The following is a 20,484-nucleotide window of genomic DNA, read 5'->3' on the forward strand; positions in this document are numbered from 1 at the left end:
TTTTGGTCTCTTTGACGCTGAAGAGTTCCACTTAAATTACACGACAACTTCCCTTTCCATATCAACTTTTCTGCTGTGTTTGTTAGTCTCTGGATAATCATAAAATGGACCTTACACAATTCCTTCCCGAGAAATTCAAGAAGATTCCTTGTCATATGGTAGTTTATCAAAACTGTTTGTTCGGATTGTCGTAATGTAATAAATTATCTTAAGCAAGGAATTTAATTCCATATGTTAGCGTCAGAATTTCCTCAGTATATTTGCTATGTATCTCTACCTTGTATTGAAAGCACAATTTTCCTATTTTGAATTCTGTTTGTGGCTTATGTTTACCGTTACATAGAAAATAATACCTACTCTTTTCCATATCACATCATGTATCAGCCCGAGACACCAATATCAGCCAGAGGGCCGAAGGTAATCTCAGCGAGATTCGTAGGGACTAAAAATTTTGGTCTGGTGTCCCTACGAATCTCAGAACAGTGTCACACAAACTGATTCGGGTATTCTTGCCCCGACTTCGACCGCTTGTTTCAATCAATACGGGCTGAAATGAATTAGCTGCCCGCTTCAACTTTTTCCTTTGGACATCCTTTTAAGTCTCTATCACTACAAAACTTTCGTTTCTTACCTTTAAAAGGTTTAAATCCAATAAAATATAAAGTTGTTGATTTTTCATAAGAATATCCTATTCGTTTAAAACTCTGATGCTGAAGAGTTCCAGCAGTAGTCTGCTTCTAATACTTCGTACTACTACTATTCCCTATAGAAATGAAACATAGTACAAAGTATTAGAAGCAGACTATTGCTGGAACTCTTCAGCATCGGAGGTTTAAACGAATAGGATATTCTTATGAAAAATCAACAACTTTATATTTTATTGGATTTAACCCGAATCAGTTTGTGTGACACTGTTCTGAGATTCGTAGGGACACCAGACCAAAATTTTTAGTCCCTACGAATCTCGCTGAGATTAGGCCGAAGGATGTGATATGGAAAAAAGTATGTTTTATTATGTTTACTACATACTTTGTAATAAAATACATCACAGATCTTCGTAAATAATATGTTGATGGTGCGTCTGTTAGGGCGAGCGAAGATACCTATGAGTATTCAGATTTAATTTTCATCCGTCTCTTCAAACCCCATGTGACATTTGGTATGTCGATCTAGAGTCTGAAGTCACATGACGTCATATGTGAGTTGTTTTACCAAATTGAAGCCTGAACAATGCTAGTTTTAATGAAGAAAGTTTAATCTACTTTTTTCTGCAATGTCCATTAAATCAAAGTGATTTCATTTTTTGTTGAACTTTTGTTGCTACCAGGAGAACATAGTTTGCGGCGAGATGCAATTCGCAAAGCATTATGGGACCACAGGTTACTGCGGAAAAAAATTCGTTTGGATCAGTGTGCAAAGTCCGATTTTCTCTTTGCCCAGGTGTTGCTTTAAGAGCTCGGTATAAATAATCACTGACAAGCTTATTGTCTGATCATATCAAAGAACAGTAATTTAAAATGATGAGAATGTGATTGTAAAAAATAGGTGTATTATCACAAGAACAGGGGTCTAGAATTTTTTTTAAAGCCACTTGCCCATGGACAAGTACTGACTGGGAATCCACTTGCCCAGTTTCAAAATTCACTTGCCCCTATCATCAACTGTCCTTTTCCTTTTATTTTTGTCATAAATTTTGTCTTGTTCCTGCTCGCTCATTGTTTCTGAATCTGTTGATGTTTTTCCTTTATCTTTCTCACTGTCAGTATCTCTTTTGTTGGTCAATCCAAATTTAAACATACTTATTTTTCTAATTAATCTAACACAAGAAACAGAACTCGAAAACTGAAATCTAGAAAAAAATATAAACAACTGTTTATTTTGTTGCTTATTTTTTTCATTGTGAATTCTTAATGTATATTGCTTGAAAGCAAGCACTATTTGTACTAGTTTATTATTTTGTTAAAATATCTATTGATTTCATCTCATATGTGGACAAAACATTTTTTTTCAAAACAGCGTTTCTGATTTTAAAGCCATTCCATAATTTTTAAATCTTTCCGGATTGGTTCTGATATTATACAAGCAACTGTACTACCGATGACAAGTCTCAGAGATTAAATAAATGAAATGTAGCAGCCTTGTGCAGATTTGATAGTTGGATGTTTTTTGTTATTAATTTATTTTAATATATTCGAAAATTTAACTATCTCAGTCTGAAATTTATTATTTTCTCGTTCGTGTAAGTTTATCACGAAAACTATCTTTCCCAAGATGACATTTCACTTGCCCTGGGCAACGGGAAAGCGTAATTCTAGACCCCTGCAAGTACTGCTTTTAAAGGTTTAATCTACTAGGGGGTGTGATGTAAACCAATATCAGCCCTGCAAGATCTGTATTATCCTTGGAAGCTGATATGGCTATCGTGACATCAACCATATCACATCTTCAAAAAACCTGTATTTATTACTAAGTATTTACTAAGTAAATATTTATTGTTTTAATTTGTTTCAGGACTATGAAGGACAGAAACGTGCAGAACAATTATTTCAAGTCATTATTGTCTTGTTTGGGGTATGTTATGTATAGTATTACATTTAAAAATCAAAATAAAACAAGTATACTGATTAAAAAGTTTGGAAACAGTATTTGTATTACATTGTAGTAAATATTAATGCAATTTCTCACACTTTCCACATGTACGCATTACACAAACATAGATCTCGTGTTGATATGTTATTGTTTTTTTTACTGATCCAGAAAACATTTGCGTACTTCAACCTTAATTTATTTTGCTTTTTTCCAACGGAAAAAAAAATCCAATACTTTGTAGTTACAAACTAACTTAAATAATTATCTTAAACTGACCTTCTATCAATGTTACTATAGTATTTTGGGTATGGAAGTAACTAAACATAATTTGGGGTCTAGAAATGAATTTCAGTCATTGTGGTATTGTAGTTGAGAAGGAAAAAAGAGGTTGGTTGTTTTGCAGTTGATATAGAACCTTTCTTTGTACAGGTTGTTGGATTTATATGGGGATATATCTGTCAGCAGTTCTCCCAAACAATGTACATCTTATTGGCCGGATTTGCTTTATCATGTATCGTAAGTAGTAACCATCTTCCTCTTTGTAATGTAATATGGTACAAGTTATTTCGAATTTGTTTTATTAGGTATATTTAGTGTTAGACCTTTACGTCTGTCTTTCGATCAACATGTTTGGGAGGATTGATTTTTTTTTTTTTTTTTTTGCTTTTTGCTGGTAGACAAAGAACTTCACCAATAATAGCTCAGGTAAAAAGTAAAATAAACATAATAAAAAAAATAATAGAATGATAAAAAATTGTTTGGAAGTATCTATCTGTATGATTGTCTTGTTCATTATTTTCATTATTCAGCAAATAAGAGAGATAATTCTTGCTACACCATCACTGTTGTAGGGACATACAACATGTAATATGTAAGACAAATAAAAACATTGCTGTAAATTTGCATTTATGATATACATTATATTTTTTCAAAGGTAAAAAATATCCAAAAAGGTGGTGCACACTATATATGTACAAGTATAGGCCACATCAAATTTTCGTGATGTCTCGGTATACTCGATATGTAACATTACTTTCATCATCTATACTCTTGTATATTTCTAACTTTATTTGAATTAAGTCAATTAAGAAAGATAAAAGGCTATTTTAATTTTTAGAAATACAAGGGCAATTTTGCATGTAAAACAGACAACAAGCAGAGAGTATGCAATTGAAAAATGTTAATCAGAATTGCAAACAATTTAACATTTTATATTGTCATCAGGACAGACAAATTTGGTAGAGAATCAGTAGCTTTACAGGGTTACTGCCCTGTGGACACTGAGTTAAAATGCTAAGATGTGAACACTGGATATATTAAGATTAAAAGCTTCTATGATGTTGATGTCTCTTGAAAAGGGAAAATTTTGTTTTTTTTCTTTTCTTTTTTGGTAGTTGCTATTTTGTTGTTGTTGTTTTTTTGGGGGATGGGGGTTTCAATTTCTGTTTTTCAGAAAATTTTCTTTAATTTTTCATTTTTAGTTGACTTTACCTCCGTGGCCAATGTTTAGGAGAAAACCACTACAATGGCAGAAAGCACGACCAGAACCTGCAGAGGATTCTGGGAAGGATTCTACTTCCTCTTCCTCACAGAGTTCACAAAAATCAAAGAAAAAGAAGTAGAGATCAGAGTCCATTGCAGTGGGTGTTGTGGTGCTAAATGTATGTGGAGTGACTGATGAATTTCATATTCTGATAAATTTTTTTTAACCAAACTCTACTTTGCAGCAACTCTCTTTCATAAAGACAAAATTCAACTTAAATAGAGCACTTAACAAGGGTCTGGATGTTAGCAAGGAACAAAAAGTGCAATATCATTATATGTTCATTTTTTATGTATTGATCGGAGATGGTAATGTAAATAAAAAGAAAATATGTCACTCTTTTTTCTTTTATAATATTAACTACTTGCTGCAGCCTGCAGATTTTGTGAGCTTGCGTTGATCTTTTTTAAATAGTTGCAGGGGTCTTTAAAGGTTATTAAATTGTGACATCATGCACAGCTACCATATACTATACATTAACTGTTGTGTTTTCTCTGCTCAAATGCATATCTTCCATTTTGAAAGTTAACACCAAGGTATTTTATCTCAACTTAATGTTATTTAAAAAATTATGAATAAGTGATTTATCCAAAAATCAAACAAGAGGTCCATGGGCCCAAAGTTTATTGGAGTTACTTTGGCCCTCTGTTCTTCAGGAGAACATTTTTATAAGAATTTTTCCCTTTTCTTAGTAATGAAAAAATTTGCCCTGATATTGTGGCCCCATCCTGGCCCCAAGGGGTTATGATTTATTGAATTTGAATCCACACGAAATGGGGATGCTTTAATACCAGTTTGATTTACATGGGTTTGTTGTTCTGGGGAAGAAGATTATCAAAAGTTTTTTTCCCCTGAATTCATGCATTATGTAAAATTTGATCCCCGGTTTTAGCCCCAACAATGCGTGAAAAACCACATGCAGGCACCTGACACATGGATTGTGTATAAGATGTATATCTTTCATACAGAGAAAGTTTAGATTTATTTATTATTATGAGGGAAACCATATATAGTTCTTTGAGGAAACTTACATCAGACTGTGAAGTTTTACTTTTTCAACTAAAAACTTAGTAACTACACGGTAATTATTTGCACTGTCAACATTTGTGCAGCAATGTCATAAATCCCTGGAATATCCTGCTTCTATTTATACCTTGTTTCTGTAAAACAAAATAAGGTATGCCCTTGCGCTGAAGCTATTTTGTTAATGTTCCTTATAAACTTGTGTAGTAGAGAATGATGATGTCATAATATGATGTCAGAATGTGTACTGGCTATCACATGTCTTGGGTAACAAGTTTGTATTAGAAAACAAGATTTAACTTTTTCTGTACGATAGTATAGCCCTTATGCGTTTTAATTAGTTTTTTTTGCATAGAAACATCTATACTTAGCCTTAACTCATTTGCGTAGGATATAAGACAGAAAATGAATTACAAAAAAATTAAATACTGGTACTTGGTAATATATATATATATATATATATATATATATATATATATATATATATATATTTATTACATTTTCAACAGTGAAATACTGTGATTTATTTATTGAATAAAAGTGATATTCTCTCACAGTGTGAAAGAATACAAAAAATGATATTCTCTCACAGTGTGAAAGGATATCAAAGTAAGTAAAAAATAATTTCTGGCCTGTCATAAGATAGAGATAGTAACTAAGTAACATGATAGAGCTAAAACTGCAAATTTCTTCCTAAATATGTTGCTAAAATCCATGCTATGTAATGTTTTCAGTCCGACACACAACTTCTAAGCTATGACGTCTCAACCTCTCAACTATGACGTCAAGCCTATGACACTGTGTTAAGAAAAGACAGAGGCAAAGGGAAAATCAAAGAAAATATAATAAACAGAAAATTCAATGTTTTGTAGATGAATATGGAATTTATTTCACTCGTGAGACAGGATTTTTTGATATTTTCACTCGTGCTTCGCACTCATGAAAATTTCAAAAAATCCTGTCCCACTCGTGAATATATATATATATATATATATATATATATATATATATATATATATATATATATATATATAATGATATTGTTTAACAATTGTGGTTCCTTTAGTTGTGCTGCACTGAAAGCAATGGGAGAGGGACTGGGAACAATTGTATTGTTTAATTGGCTACCTCCAGGTCAATTTTCAGTTGTCATATTGCAAGGATTATTTTTAAATTTAATGTACCCGATAGATATTTATATAATTTTTCATAGAATTTAAATTATTTATCAAAAGAAGAGAGATAACTCTATTTAGCTCACCTGAGCTGAAAGCTCAAATGAGCTTTTTCTGATCACCCATTGTCTGGCATCCATTCACCTGTCTGTCCATCCATAAACTTTTCACATATTTGACTTCTTCTCAAGCACTACTGGGGCCACAATAGTGGATGAGAGTTTGGCGTAGAAGTATATAAGAAAAACCTGTGTAAATTCTAAAATATTTAAATCATGACCCCCCAGGATAGGGTGGGACCACAAAAAGGGATCAAATTTTTACTTTGAAATATAAAGGAAAAATCTTTTTCAAAATTATCCTTTCTTCAAGAACCACTGAAGTAAATAAGGGCCAAAATCACATGACTACTACATCACGTTAAACTAAATAGAAAAAATCTATTAATAAATGAAACTTGTCTGAAAGCTTCCAGATATCATGTATATTGTTAATTGTTCATATCATGGACTCTGGGAGTAGGGTGGGGTCACATTTTATTGTTTAAAAGTATACCCCTGTCATCATCATACAGAAGAGTTTGCAATTTGTAATTGCAGTAATCATTCTGCAACAAATATAAAAGGGGGAAATACATGTAAATTTTATCTCTATGATTTCTAAAACAATATAAAAAAAAAAAGAATGGAAAGAAGAAAAAAAAAGGCATTATAAATAGAGTATTCAATACTATAACTATGTAATTTTTTTTCAGATAACTGGTGATTAACATCTAATCTGAATTGGTCCAAATTTGAGAAAATCCCAAGCTCTGTCAACAAAACTTTCTAGATTGTACCTCTTTTATTTGCACATTAACATTATAAAGTTACAAACAAATGATGAACAATTTCATACAAAAAAGAAGTCATGCCGATTCTGTTAGACTAAACCTAGACACAGATATCTTCAATAAAATGGGAATGATTTCAGGAGTTTGCTAGGGGATGAGACAGAGTAAGGCCAAAATAAAATCTTTAGTTTCTCAGGCCAAAAATTTCTAAATTCAATGCTATATTATATTATTTATTTTTTTTACAGGTGTTCTCTCTTTTCTTATTGGTCAATCAACAAAATGATGATATCAACTGATTCTTACTTGTTTGTTCTTACATTAATTATAATATATACTCAACCTTAAATAATATTATTCCAACCATTTGTATGAAATAAATTCATGAAATAATGATCAGCAATAAATATATTAAATAATCAAAACATAAATTTTGTCTATCATTATGTATGAAAAGGGGAATAACTCAATTTTCTTTTTCAACTCGGAAAAAAAAATGAGCTATTTCCCTTTTCAATGTCAATAAAATTGATCAAAGCGACAGTGTTTGATCTGATGTGGTGATGTCTGAGAAACTATATTGATTATTTTTTTGGCCTGTAGGGAAACCATTCATACATTGTTTTAAATACCTAGTACCTGTATTATGAAATGCTGAATATAATGAATAATGGATACATTTTTTTTTTTAGGTTTTCTTGCTTACTTCAATTTTACCACAGCATTTATATGATAATATACTGAACAATTTTTTCTCAGCATTAAATTGAATTTTAAAAGTTGACTAGTAAAGGAAAAAAGTTACAAATGATTAATATTCAAACACATAAACTATGAAATTGAACATACCATTTAAAAAAACTCTAATGACAATTAAGGTTCAACAAGGGATGAAAATGACAATGATGTATATGAAAAAAAAAATAAGGGGGGAAGGGGGAAGGAGCATTCGTATTCAACCAAAAAAAATCTTTCGGTGATCAAGGCATGGTTTTAAATCAGTGGTCTCTCCAAACACTGGACTAGTTTTTCTTGAGAAATTAAAAAAGCCCTAACACTAACCATCCAAAAGTTATGCCCAATGTTAAAGTTTGGTAGAGTTTTGCAAATCTGAGTCAAACTCCAAGGTCAAGAGATCAAATATGTTGATACCCAAAGAAAGGTTTTGTCACAAAGAATACACATGTGAAATATGAAAGCTCTAGCTCCAACCAATCAAAAGTTATTGGCAAGACAAACAGAGGGACAGACTAAAAACTAATTAAATTAAGGGGCATAAAAATGAAATTACCGTATACATTATAAATACCCGGTACCGGTATGTAATATTTTCCAAAAAGTGTGTTTGAATATTCTAGGCTAAATGGTAAAATGATTTCAGAAATATGTACTGTGGAATCATTTTAATATTCAATGGCAACCAAAATTTAAATGGTTCTTGGGGATGTAATTTCATGGGGAGCCAACTATAAACAAAGGATTCAATGAACCAACTTGCCGAGAGAGATCATTCATGGGGATGTAAATTCATTGGTAAGGTTGACCCACAAAATCCATAAATATTGGTTTCCCAAGAACAATGATGATTCCACAGTAATTTTGTAGTAGGACTGTAGAGTTGGCTTCAGAGAATAAAACCTTGGGAGAGTTATCAAAAGCTTCCATCAGATCATATAGAGCAACCATTTTGAAATAAAAATATTTATAAATCAAAAATAAAAAACACATACATCTCTAAATTATGCATAAAATCACAAATTAGCTCCCTATCTATATGTACCATATAATTTTGTTCAGAATGTAACACCTCACTAAAATTCAATCAAAATTTTGCATACAGATTAAATGTCACAGAATCTAACAACAGTAAACTTTTTTTGTCATCTGTATTTCATTTTAATGTATCAGTAAAAAACTACAGAAAATTGACAAAAAGTACAATAAGTAATCATATTCCAAAAGAATACATTTGTACTACCAGTCTTTCACCAAAAAACAATATGAATTGCATATTTTGTGCAACACTTGAACTTAAAGGGATTGATTTCATGAATTTGATTCTTTGAAGTTTAAGACTCCAAAAAACAAAAGCATATTTTAAAATATCTACAATATTTATGACTATTTAACATTTAGAATTATGGATATATGTAGCATTCCAAACATTACTTTAATATACATTCACGTGTTGAACAAACATATATAAATACAAGTATATCCATTCACATAATCACTATATTGCACCACTTAGATCAGTGTTTTTAAATCATGAATAATAATTACTTATTTTGTTAATACTAGCTTTATTTACTATAAATATACTTATCCCAACTCAATCATACTTTGGGTTTCCTGAAAATAAAGAGAAAACTAAATTTAAGCACCCGTGGAAAACATGCAGTCATGCAAAATAAAAAGGTAAAAACAAATGAAAGATATAAAGAAAAACATCAGCTACTTTTTGCCAGAATAAAAGCAACTCCAATATGTATTTATAAACACTGAAAACTTAACAAATGAATATAAAAGTCTTTAAAAAACAAATCCAGACTAATCTACAAAAATTGGCTGGAAGACTTTCATGATTTACCTGTACTACATCAAAGTCTTAAAAGTGAAAAAACTTACAAAGCTCACCTGGACAAATGTTATCTATAAGTCATCAAGTCTTACAATAAACAAATGTTTGGGTAGTGTGCATCTCTAGATACAACATCTGTACAAGTTTGGTCCAAGTAGGATCTACAGATTGAACAGATTCTTGAAAATGGACCTGGGGTCCGTTTTACATTTAAGAACTTATGACTAAGACCAATAACTTTAGTTGATTGTAAAATCTTACAAAACTTATGTTTCTGTTAAAATTTGAAAAAAAAATTGTTCTATATTCTTTTCAAGAAGACTAAAACCATTTTTAAAGCAATGTAAAAAGGAAAGTTATTTGCATAATAACATTTTGATCTTAGTTGTAAGTTCTTTTGTAAAACGGGAATTTAACTATTCAATCACCCCTGCATTCTAGGTCAGATTCAGCTTACAAATCCTATCTGGTAGTGTGCTTCCTTAGTATAGTAATATAAATCAGTCACCATTATAAGACTTATAATGACTTTGGATTTGACCAGTTATTAACCTGTTCATTCACCTGGAAAATATAAGTCAGATTCCGCATCCTAAGTAGTGTGTAGCTTGTAGCATGTGCATCCCTAGATCCTTGCATCCAGTTTGGTCCAGGTAGGACTTACAGTTACTTGCAAATGACACTGCTCCAAAAACTTTAATCTGTTCACTTAACTAAACAATGTAGATAAGATCCAGCATTCCAAGCAAGTCTAGTAATACATGTACATGTATATATCCCTAGGTGCAACTTTGGTAGGGCTCACATTTATTTGTGGATGAACCTGCTCCAATTATTTTAACATGTTCATTCATCCAGAAAATGTAGGTCAGATCCAGCATTCAAAGCCAATTTGGAAGTATCATGCATCCCTAGATGATATGATAAACATAGGTCTTATAGTTACAACATGGTTGTAGGAAAAGAGGGGCAATAAATTTGCCAATATATAGAACACTGTAGAAAATATGGCACTTTATGTCCATGCCCCCTTAATGATTATGTCTGCTTGTCAAGGATTCTGATTGGAAATGCCCCCTCCCCTCTGAATGTTTGGGTGCCCCCCCCCCCCCCCAAAAAAAAATTAAATTGCTTCCTATGGGCCTGTACAATGTACTTGTGGATGAGAACCTGCTCCAAAAAATTTAACCTGGTCATTTATCCAGAAAATGTAGGTCAGATCCAGCATCCAAAGTCAATCTGTTGTGGTGCATTTCTAGATGCATCATCTATGCAAATTTGGTCACCATAGGGCTTATGGTTACTTGGATAAGAACCTGCTAAAAAATCAATCTAGTTCACTTAAATGAAAAGTAGGTCAGATCCAGCATCTGGTCAGAAGCCAGTCTGGAAATGTGCATCATACATGCAAGTTTGGTTACCATAAGGTATATTAATTACTGTCTATGGAATGAAACCTGCTCTAGACATTCTAACCTGCTCCAAAAACTTTAACCTGATCTCTCATCCAGAAAGATTCTGCATCTGGAGCAACTGAGGTTGTTTTCATCTCATGATGCATGATTTATGCAAGTTTGATTCAGGTAGGACTTAAGTTACTTGAGCTAAAATAAGATTATCTGTTGTGGGGATAAACATGCATTGCTAAAACTCCTAAGAATCTCATTGTGATTTATCTACATGTGAAGTTAATAAAGAGTAGATCATCCACAACTAATGTAAACATGTATATTTACCATTAATAGTCAGAGGTCTTGGGTAATACTAAAGGTCATATGAAAATCAAAAGTATAAAGGTCTAGGGAAACCCTAAGGTGTTCAATGTTCTCAACCATGTAGATTTTATTACTTAGGCTCAAAGAAAGTAAACAGCATTTTGGAGATTAATGACATTTTGATGCCATGACTGACAAATCCAATGTTGGAGTAAACAGAAAAAATTTCAATTTACATATACGAGGGTTGTCCGGTAAAATCGTGGACAAGTTGTCTAGATTGAAAAAATAATCATCACTGCGTTCGAAAACTTTCACTACTTTTTAGTACATTTTTCATCAACATACATAGCAAATTTCAAATAGATATCTGCTCAAATAAACAAAATATGAGACTTTATGTTATGTGTGGTATCGCCTTACGGCGCACGGATGATAACGTCAAAGTGTCTAAAGCAGCGTCACGTTCCTTCTTTGCTAAATGAAAGTTAGATAATCCCCACTTAAATTTGGGGATTTTGATTTTCCCTTTATTCCTCCATAAACAGTCGAGGAACCAATCTCGCACACACATGCATGGGAACTTCTGAAGATTTATTAGTAAGTTATGGACAGTACTCTCACTATCATTCAACTAAATAGGCTATCTTATATCGACAATCTATAGTGACAGCGTCTTTTGCTATTGCTAGTAGCTGTTTGTCCGTATGTTTTGTTCTACCCGGGAACCCAATCAAAAAGCTTCCGCTTAGAAAACTCCCATTTCACTTGTATACTAAAGATCTAGTGATTTTTTTAAATATTTTTTTTCCTCCTGTAGTCATTTAAAGTTTCTTAGGGCATCATTACTACATCTAAATCAAACTGAACTGCTCTCCGGTGTGCCATAATGTCACCAAACATCACCATTTTTTGTGTGTTGCGTATACCACTTTCCCATTTCAAATGCTCGGGAAACTGCCAAAAATTAAGCAAATGCCTTGATATTTACAAAAGACGAAATAATAGATAGTGGATAAAAAATAGGATAATTTTTACCCCAACCTTATCTATTAAATACTTTCATTTCGAAATAATACTTGTATATTTGCTAATGAAACCCTGGTTTTTTGATCGTGCGCCGTTGGACCGTACCCTGTGCACATTCAAGTTTAATAAAATCTTTATTTTTGTCTATATTTTATCAAAAAATTAAGATGCACATAAATATGATGAATAAACATTTTCTGAAAATTTCAGCTTAGTGCACCCATTATTCTCCGAGAAAAACGCTTTGTCCACGATTTTACCGGACAACCCTCGTATATATTTATTTTTATCTATGTAACACCTCCCCCATACCCCCCCCCCCCCCTCCTTGTCTTCCAAGCAGACTCTTGTAATATTCATTGTGGGTTGTCTTTTTTGCATATTTAAAAAAAAATATTTATGAAAATCACATAATATAATCCACAACAGAAAAAGAACATGTACATGCAGTTACACTGCATTATCTCGAACTCAATGGAACTGAGATTCGAGATATCCAAGAAATTGAGGTTAAAAATGCATCATCAGATCTTTACAACCTGACCAACATCCAAGCTCTAAATGTTTTTGCTAGCTTTATGAAGTGACAATGTTTTAGGGAACTTTGCTCCAAGACATGGGTAAAAGTTTATAGGAATGTGAAATACAGGTATGGGTTTATAAATACATCTATTCTAAGAAATTCTAAAATAAAAACTACATTCATAGGAAACTCATTGAGTAATAGACTGTTACTACTATCTGCAGTTGTATAATCCATAAATTCTTGTATCATCAAAAAAAAAAAACCCTTGTACAATTTTTACCATGTCCTTTGCATCATATTATTTCTTTCAGTGACACAATTTTAGAGCATAAATTGTGAAGAATTAAAGAGCAATTACACAGATACATATTGTAAAACCAAGAAACCAGTACTTTGACATTGCAAGTAAACTAGCTTTGGATACAGAAGCTACTAGGGGGAGTGGGCTGATGCTAAAGCTAGTGGCATTACCTGATTCTGTTGTCTTTTTCTCCTCTGGAATTCCAAAGATTTTTTCTTTAGTCTTGTAAAACGATTCATCATACCGAAACACCTGTCCTAAAATGATATTTAGAGCAGCCACATCATACTTATGACAGCCTCTGTATAGGTATAGAGGCTTCCTGTCTGTACAGCCCGTGTTTGAGGCCCCCACGGGGTTCAGGCAGTCACTAGAGAGGGCACACTTTACCCACGGTAGCATCACTTTGCTGTGTAGTGTTTCAGTGTTGTGTAGAATCAGGGGATTAGCCTGGGCAGTTTCCAGGAAGTAGTATTGTTCAGCTGAAGCTTTGAAGTATTTATACATTTTGTCATAAGTTATGGTGGACACTGGGTCCTTACTTGTCCAGGCCACTATCCCAGTCTTCTGAGCTTTCTTCAGGAGAGGCTTAATGTCTCCAGAAATAAAACTGTATTCAGATGGCTCTACCCATATCACTGTTCCATTGTCATTTAAAATTTTCTGAAGAGAAGTTTGTTATATAGATTATGATTCATTCAATTTGAGAAATCTCAGCTTAAAGGCTAATAATTCTTAGCATTACTATATCTCCGACAGGTATATTGTATACATTTGTTATGGCAAAAGTATTACAGGTAAAATGGTTTTCAGATGAAAGTTCTTAATAAAGGAAACAAATCTAAAGAAATAAAAACATGTTAAGATGATCTGTGAGACAATAATTAAGTTTGTATGAGAACTAGAAGAGATATCTCTTACTCTTAAGGATTAAGTCAATGTAGACTTATCTAATAAACAAAAATTAACCTGTATCAGAACTGGCCTGTAGCTTAGTAATGAGATAAACTCAGTGAGATAACATTTTTACCTGTATGAGAACTGGACTATAGCTGAATATGAGATGATGTCTCTTAAATAACTCAGTGAGATAACATTTTTACCTGTATGAGAACTGGACTATAGCTGAATATGAGATGATGTCTCTTAAATAACTCAGTGAGATAACATTTAACTTGTATGAGAACTGGCATGTAGTTGGGAATTGAGATTTTGTTAAATGACATAGTGAGATAACATGTTTACCTGTGTGAGAACTGGCCTGTATGTGGTCATGAGATGTCTCTTAGATGACTCATTAAGATAACATTCTTACCTGTAATAGAACTGGCCTGTAGCTGGGTATTGAAATGTCTCTAAGATGAGATGGATAATCTTCAAATTCAAACATCTTTACTGTACATGAGGAAGTTTTGTTGCAATGAACAGTCAACTGTAATAGAGTTGAAATACAAAGAATTTTCACAATCCAAAAATATCAACTAAGAATTTACATAATCCAGACATGTAGAGATATAAAATTAACATGGCCTGATACATTTATGACATTGATTAGATATCATAACAATAAACAATATTCAAGTCAGCTACTGGGATAGACATCCCACATACCAGAAATTAAAATGATTTCCATTTCCATATGTAATAATGTACATTTAGTATACTTATATATTTTTTTTATCCTTTTGACTTTCCCATAAACAGGCTTCACTGTATTTAAAATATCTAATTTACATTGGGGGAAAAAACCACTGCAAAATATTACAAACAATGTATAGCTATACATACATATATTACTCATACCTTTAAATGTTTCTGATAGCTTAACCCTAGATCATATATTATAACAGGAACATCTGGTAGAAATTTGCTGGCTGATTTGACGAGTGCAATAACTTTATCTAAGGATTTAGGAAGAGCAGGTATAGCTATGACAGGCTTGTTGATTGTTGCATTAATCTTTTTAATTTTCTCCTTGCTGAACTTCATTACATTTTCTGTGTTAATGGGATCTACATCAAATCCAAGTTTATCCAATAACTTAAGGTCTACATGAAAATCCTCCTGATTTGAACTGCGGATGTTGCTTGGAATGTTTTTGAAATTGTTGATCTGTTTATGGGTTTGTGCAACAATTGTGTTAAAATTCGGTGTTGGATTACTTAGTAACCACAGAGACATGGAAGTTGCTCCCATAAAGGCTAGCATAATATAAAAATTTTTGGTTTTCATCTTTTCCCTAAGACTAATGCTTTTCCACTTTTGGCACAAATTCTGAACAGCATCTAGCAACTCTTTCATCACATGTGTTCTGTGTTATCTAGGAGAGAGATGGTAGAATACTTTACGTCCATACATCTACAATAAAGCCTAGTTGAAAGAATCTGCTTTTATGTCCAATCTTGACTGTCATATTGCAGTTTTATTATCTACATGTTGATGAGCAGTCCTTTGAACTCTGTAGCATCTAAAACAGACAAAAGAACACTCCTTTAATTATGCCAGTCAACTTTTTGATAGCTATTCTGATAATTCTATTCAACACCAGTATTTTAGCTATAGCTCATTTATCAGGTCCAGCACAATCTCTTGATTTAGCTATATAGCTTGAAATAGCTTTATTAACCTATTCAAAATAGCTTGATAAAGCTATTTAACATGTTTAAATGCAGTTTTTCAGAAAAATGTTTTTTGTAAGAAATAGACAAAAAGTCGCAAGTATTTGATTACAGGTATCTATATATGTACTACAGGCTATCCAAAGAGTAACCCAAATCAAAGAAGTTCTAACATTGCAGCATATGAATACTTTTGAGCAAAAGATGAATTTCCATTGTTTGAGTAACTGTACACTACTTTGTGTGGGTTGAGGCATGGATAAGTATGATTGCTTCTCATTGTACTAAATTATTACCAATTAATTATTTTGTTGACCACAATTGGCCTCCTTTATAATTTCACTGAAGAGGTAACTGTATCAATTGCTTTATATAGCCCCAAAACTTTCAGAACTTTGAGTACAAAGTGTCTTAAGGAGATGCAATTTGATGAGTATTTTTACAAGCATTATTTTCAAAAGAGTTCAGGGTTGATTATTATCACTGCACCAAGCTGCGACTTTTTGTGCATGCTGAGAAAATAATATATTGAAGAAAAAAGTGTGATAAAATAGCTAAATCAAGCTATGCTAAATAGCTAATAAAGCTATATAGCTAAATCAAGCTATATAGCTGTAACAGGAGAGGAGAAAATGTATGGCTGGACCGGGAATCGAACCTGGGACCCCTGCATCATTAGTTAGGTGCTCTACTGACTGAGGCAGAATATCCACATCCCAAACCATTACATAGCTAAATCAAGAGATTGTGTCGGACCTGTTTATCAGCTGTTGGCTAGACATTTTCCTCATATTCTTAAAAAAAATATATGCTAGTCACAAAAAAGCAATGAAATTTGAAAGTTGACTTCACACATTATTCATGTATATTCACCATTCTTTAATCAAACATTGCAGTATTTCTAAAATCTGAATGAATTTTGCTGCATATGTCACTGAGTTATTTTATTTCCTTAAGCCATTTCATCTCACATTATGAATGATTCAGAAAAGAACTTTCAAATTCAATCAGACAAAGTCCATTGCCAAATGTACGATAACAATTACTATTACCTTTAAAAGAAGAAATCTGAAATGATTATGAACTAATGAACTGTTCGCCAGCTAATGATCCCCAAACCTCAAACCGGAAATAGAAATATGAAAGTAAAAGTACAAGTAATCCGGAGAGTAGTAAGTGTTTTGAGTTCCTGTGCAGACGATATTTTGCTCGGCAGGAAACGAGCAATATATTGCAGGTAGGCTAGATGGCATATGACTTTTGAAATATGTAATCTATTTCATGCCCGAATAGGTAAGAATTTTACTTTCAGTATAAAATATTTGAATGGTGCAATTAAATAAATATAGTGATCCCACAAACCCCAATCGGACAATATGAATAAATAAGCCTTTAACTTATGAGATAAATTTTAAGATCTATAGAGACCTGTATAATATACTGGTACATTTCAACCCCCCCCCCCCCTAGATAGAACATTCTAACTTTAAAATGATTTTGTCCTACGGACCCGGTGAGGGCTTAGATTATTCTAACTACCCTCCCCCCTCCCAGATGTAGCAGTACACATGGAGAGATCCCCATCCCCCCCGCCCCCCCCCCTTTAAAAAAATATCTCAAAAAATATTGATTTTGAAACAAAAGTTCATTGTTAATCCGTTTAAAACAATTCTGCTAATTTTTTAAAACTTAATTTTAAAGAGATAAAAGACTTTTTTAGGATGCACCAAACTGGTATCAATTCACAATGGGAGGGAGTGCCATTTCAAGACCTTCCCCTGCACCCTATTCCAGAAATCTGGTAGCTAGGCCAATTGATCATAAAAAATATTGAATTTATAAAAATTTTACCCTTTTCTAGAAATGGAAGGAGAAATATTTGCCTCTCCAATAGAACCTCTGTTTAATCATGAACATGCCTTGGAGACACATATTTTACAAGACTGGTTGATAAATCTGGCAAAAAAGAATTTCAGGCACATTAATCAAGCACACTCCAAACAGGTATACATATGTATAAATTTTGGAATAAAAACTGATGGATTTTTCTGGGCAATTTCACTTACATTTAACTTTTATTTTACTTCTGACTGATTTAATTTTAAGGGGCTGTTTAAACAAGTGAATGCTGTAGAGACTATCATGTATGCTGCTGAAAAATTGAAAATAGCCCAAGAAGCCAAATATCTTGCAATTGAGTTATTTGACAGGTAATGGACATATATATATATATAAAGTCAGATAATTATGTGGGATCTTGTGTTAGTATCATTGTTGTTGGGTTTTTTTTTCTTTTAATCTCTCAGATTTTTATACAATCACCTTCAAGATCTTCGTGATCATGTGTTGAAGTTGCCAAAGAAAAGACAAATGAAGGAATGGAGTAGTCTTCAGGAGGGTGTGTCAAATCAGGTGTTGCTGCGCATCGTATCCTGTTGTCAGATAGCCAGCAAATTAACGTCACACTATAAGGTATGAAGGTTTTTTTTCAAGAGAGAGAGAGAGAATTAGATGTCCAAGGGAAATCTTTTACCCATTGCACTTTCATATCACTTTGCATATTATAAAGATGAGAACACTATTTGCAGTTTGAAATTTGGTCATAATAATTAAAGGTAAACATGAATACTTTTCATTTATTTTCATTGACATCACTGCCTGTCAGGCATTCTTGTTTCAGGTTGTGTCCGTCAATAGAGCCAAGAGATTTTTATGTACCTGTGGCTATCGCTATGCCTCTGAAAGTCTTCTTCAATCGGAGCTGAGAGTGCTAAAAACTCTGAAATTTCAAGTTACAGAACCAACGCCCATTGTTTTTATAGAAACTTTACTAGAAATTTTAGGTATTTTTTGAAATTACAAATCAATATCTGTATGATTGAATTGAAGAAGTATTCATTGCATTTAATATAATTTGTATCATCTTGTGTGTTTACTCTATACAGCTTTAATAACTCATTCATTGTTATTTTTATTAAACCATTTTCACAGAACTTTGAATTTGCAGTTTGTTTGTTTTTGGTCATTTTATTGAAATTTCCTTATTCAAGATTATTTCCTAGATTATGATATTGTAACACTTCGGCAAAATAAAGCTTTATGTAGTAATAAGAGTGACATGCAAGTTACCTGCTCTTACTTTTAGTCTCTAAATGTATTGTAAGTCAATTTAAGATTTAATCAAATTGAATTTCAGGTTGTAATAATACTAAAGCAGAGGTGAAAACATTCTACTATGTTGCACTCAAACTTCTGGATTTGTTGTATTTGAAGTACCACACCTTCTACAAGATCCTGTTTGAAGTTATAAGTTCATCTAAGATACATTCCAAGGAACAAAAGTATTATGATCACCAGAGTGTTGCATTCAGTGATACAAGGAATCATCACTCTTCTTTTACATTCCATAAAATATGTAACATAATAACATTTTTGTGAATAAAAACATTGCAATGCATTAAGAGTTATCCCCCTTTAACACATTTTTATATAAAGACTATTTGAACCTCTATAGTCAATTACCTTTTTGCAGGAGGGAGTTTAGCAAAGTGAAAGCAGACCAACTACTGCTGGCCACTGCAGTCATAAGCTGCTCTGTTTACATGGTCCAAGAAGACAAGGCAGATGAAGTAATAATTATCTAAACAGACTCTATAAAATAAAAATCACTAAGATTTCCGGTATCTCAATCTTCTTTCTGATCATTTTATTTATCTAAGAAGAAAAGAAAAGAGCTCTTCTGGATTTTTTTCTCCGATTTGTTTTTCTGTAATTACAGATGATTAAAGAGCTGAATAGGATCACAAGAATTTCTAAGAATGACATTGAAGACTTTGCCTCTGTTCTGATTCAGTTGGTTGAAGAAGAATAAATCAACATCAAAAGTAACAGAATTAAATCAGTTATGAGAAACTGTCATACATTAAGATAAAAAAGACCTTCATTTGTAGCTTCTAATAGACATGTTGAATTTGAATTGTTAAATACATATCCCCTCTCTTTTTTTACAGACTTGCTTCTTGGCCCTTTTTTTTGTTTTGTTTTGTTTTTGTTTGTTTGTTTGTTTTGGTTTCATTTTTTGCCACATATCAGTTGAAACATGCAAGACATGCCTTTAGTCTGTGATACAAATTCTCTTTTTTAAATTTAATTGATAACTATATTATGTACTGTTTAATACACTTTTTGCAAAGAATCTGTGATTGTAACTGTGCAATAGGTCAAAGGAAAACTGATGTATAAACACTTAAGGTATAAATACATAATAATTTGACAAATAAGTAAAACAACCTACACATCTTTGTTTGCTTTGAAATGTATTAGAGTAGAATAAAATTGATATACACATTTATATTCTCAGTTTTCTTTAATGTTCTTAAATATTAAATGTCATACAGTCAATTATATTAGTTTTTCAGCTTTTTATGGACTAAAATTCATCCTTTTTTTCTGGATTTACCAGGTCCAGCACAATACCCCGATAAAGGTATATAGCTTGATAAAGCTATATACCTTTATCAAGGTATTACAAATACCTTGATCAAGGTATTTT

At 32.4% G+C, this 20,484-nt stretch overlaps 3 protein-coding genes across 4 annotated transcripts; 2 read left to right on the top strand and 1 right to left on the bottom strand.

The window, feature by feature from the left end:
- Positions 1 to 4,468, top strand: LOC133171911 (signal peptidase complex subunit 1-like). Its single transcript, XM_061306705.1, has 4 exons — positions 1 to 158; positions 2,512 to 2,571; positions 3,019 to 3,105; positions 4,071 to 4,468. The coding sequence occupies exons 1-4, from the start codon at positions 105 to 107 to the stop codon at positions 4,209 to 4,211; spliced, it is 342 nt and encodes a 113-aa protein (XP_061162689.1). The 5' UTR covers positions 1 to 104; the 3' UTR covers positions 4,212 to 4,468.
- Positions 4,469 to 7,154: 2,686 nt separating this feature from the next.
- Positions 7,155 to 17,029, bottom strand: LOC133205869 (uncharacterized). The gene is made up of 5 exons (XM_061341753.1): positions 16,985 to 17,029; positions 15,118 to 15,781; positions 14,630 to 14,746; positions 13,485 to 13,977; positions 7,155 to 9,514 (listed from the first exon to the last, which is right to left on the bottom strand). The coding sequence occupies exons 2-5, from the start codon at positions 15,613 to 15,615 to the stop codon at positions 9,495 to 9,497; spliced, it is 1,128 nt and encodes a 375-aa protein (XP_061197737.1). The 5' UTR covers positions 15,616 to 15,781; positions 16,985 to 17,029; the 3' UTR covers positions 7,155 to 9,494.
- Positions 17,030 to 17,109: 80 nt separating this feature from the next.
- LOC133205894 (cyclin N-terminal domain-containing protein 1-like) lies at positions 17,110 to 20,283 on the top strand. Of its 2 annotated transcripts, none has more exons than XM_061341786.1 (8): positions 17,110 to 17,169; positions 17,794 to 17,936; positions 18,039 to 18,142; positions 18,239 to 18,404; positions 18,598 to 18,775; positions 19,129 to 19,273; positions 19,465 to 19,561; positions 19,711 to 20,283. In XM_061341786.1, exons 2-8 carry the CDS (start codon positions 17,796 to 17,798, stop codon positions 19,801 to 19,803), a joined length of 924 nt encoding a protein of 307 aa, XP_061197770.1. In that variant the 5' UTR covers positions 17,110 to 17,169; positions 17,794 to 17,795; the 3' UTR covers positions 19,804 to 20,283. The 2 variants fall into 2 exon arrangements, with proteins under 2 accessions (XP_061197770.1, XP_061197771.1); XM_061341787.1 differs by having other exon boundaries at positions 18,613 to 18,775.
- The last annotated feature ends 201 nt before the right edge of the window (positions 20,284 to 20,484 follow it).

Source organism: Saccostrea echinata, unplaced genomic scaffold (genome assembly GCF_033153115.1).
Source record: "Saccostrea echinata isolate AGI-Se365-2 ecotype Australia unplaced genomic scaffold, CSIRO_AGI_Sech_v1 ptg000054l, whole genome shotgun sequence".
NCBI lineage: Eukaryota > Metazoa > Mollusca > Bivalvia > Ostreida > Ostreidae > Saccostrea > Saccostrea echinata.

Bases quoted from the DNA above. Each gene is read 5' to 3' on its own strand.
- LOC133171911 (XM_061306705.1), top strand. From the start codon at position 105: ATGGACCTTACACAATTCCTTCCCGAGAAATTCAAGAAGATTCCTTGT. The intron at 159-2,511 runs GTAGTTTATCAA...AATTTGTTTCAG, and splicing joins AGAAGATTCCTTGTCATATG to GACTATGAAGGACAGAAACG. The intron at 3,106-4,070 runs GTAAGTAGTAAC...TTTCATTTTTAG, and splicing joins GATTTGCTTTATCATGTATC to TTGACTTTACCTCCGTGGCC.
- LOC133205869 (XM_061341753.1), bottom strand. From the start codon at position 15,615: ATGAAAGAGTTGCTAGATGCTGTTCAGAATTTGTGCCAAAAGTGGAAA. The intron at 14,747-15,117 runs GTATGAGTAATA...ACTCTATTACAG, and splicing joins GCTATCAGAAACATTTAAAG to TTGACTGTTCATTGCAACAA. The intron at 9,515-13,484 runs GTAATGCCACTA...CTTTATTTTCAG, and splicing joins GAAAAAGACAACAGAATCAG to GAAACCCAAAGTATGATTGA.
- LOC133205894 (XM_061341786.1), top strand. From the start codon at position 17,796: ATGGAAGGAGAAATATTTGCCTCTCCAATAGAACCTCTGTTTAATCAT. The intron at 18,405-18,597 runs GTATGAAGGTTT...ACTGCCTGTCAG, and splicing joins AATTAACGTCACACTATAAG to GCATTCTTGTTTCAGGTTGT. The intron at 18,776-19,128 runs GTATTTTTTGAA...ATTGAATTTCAG, and splicing joins AACTTTACTAGAAATTTTAG to GTTGTAATAATACTAAAGCA.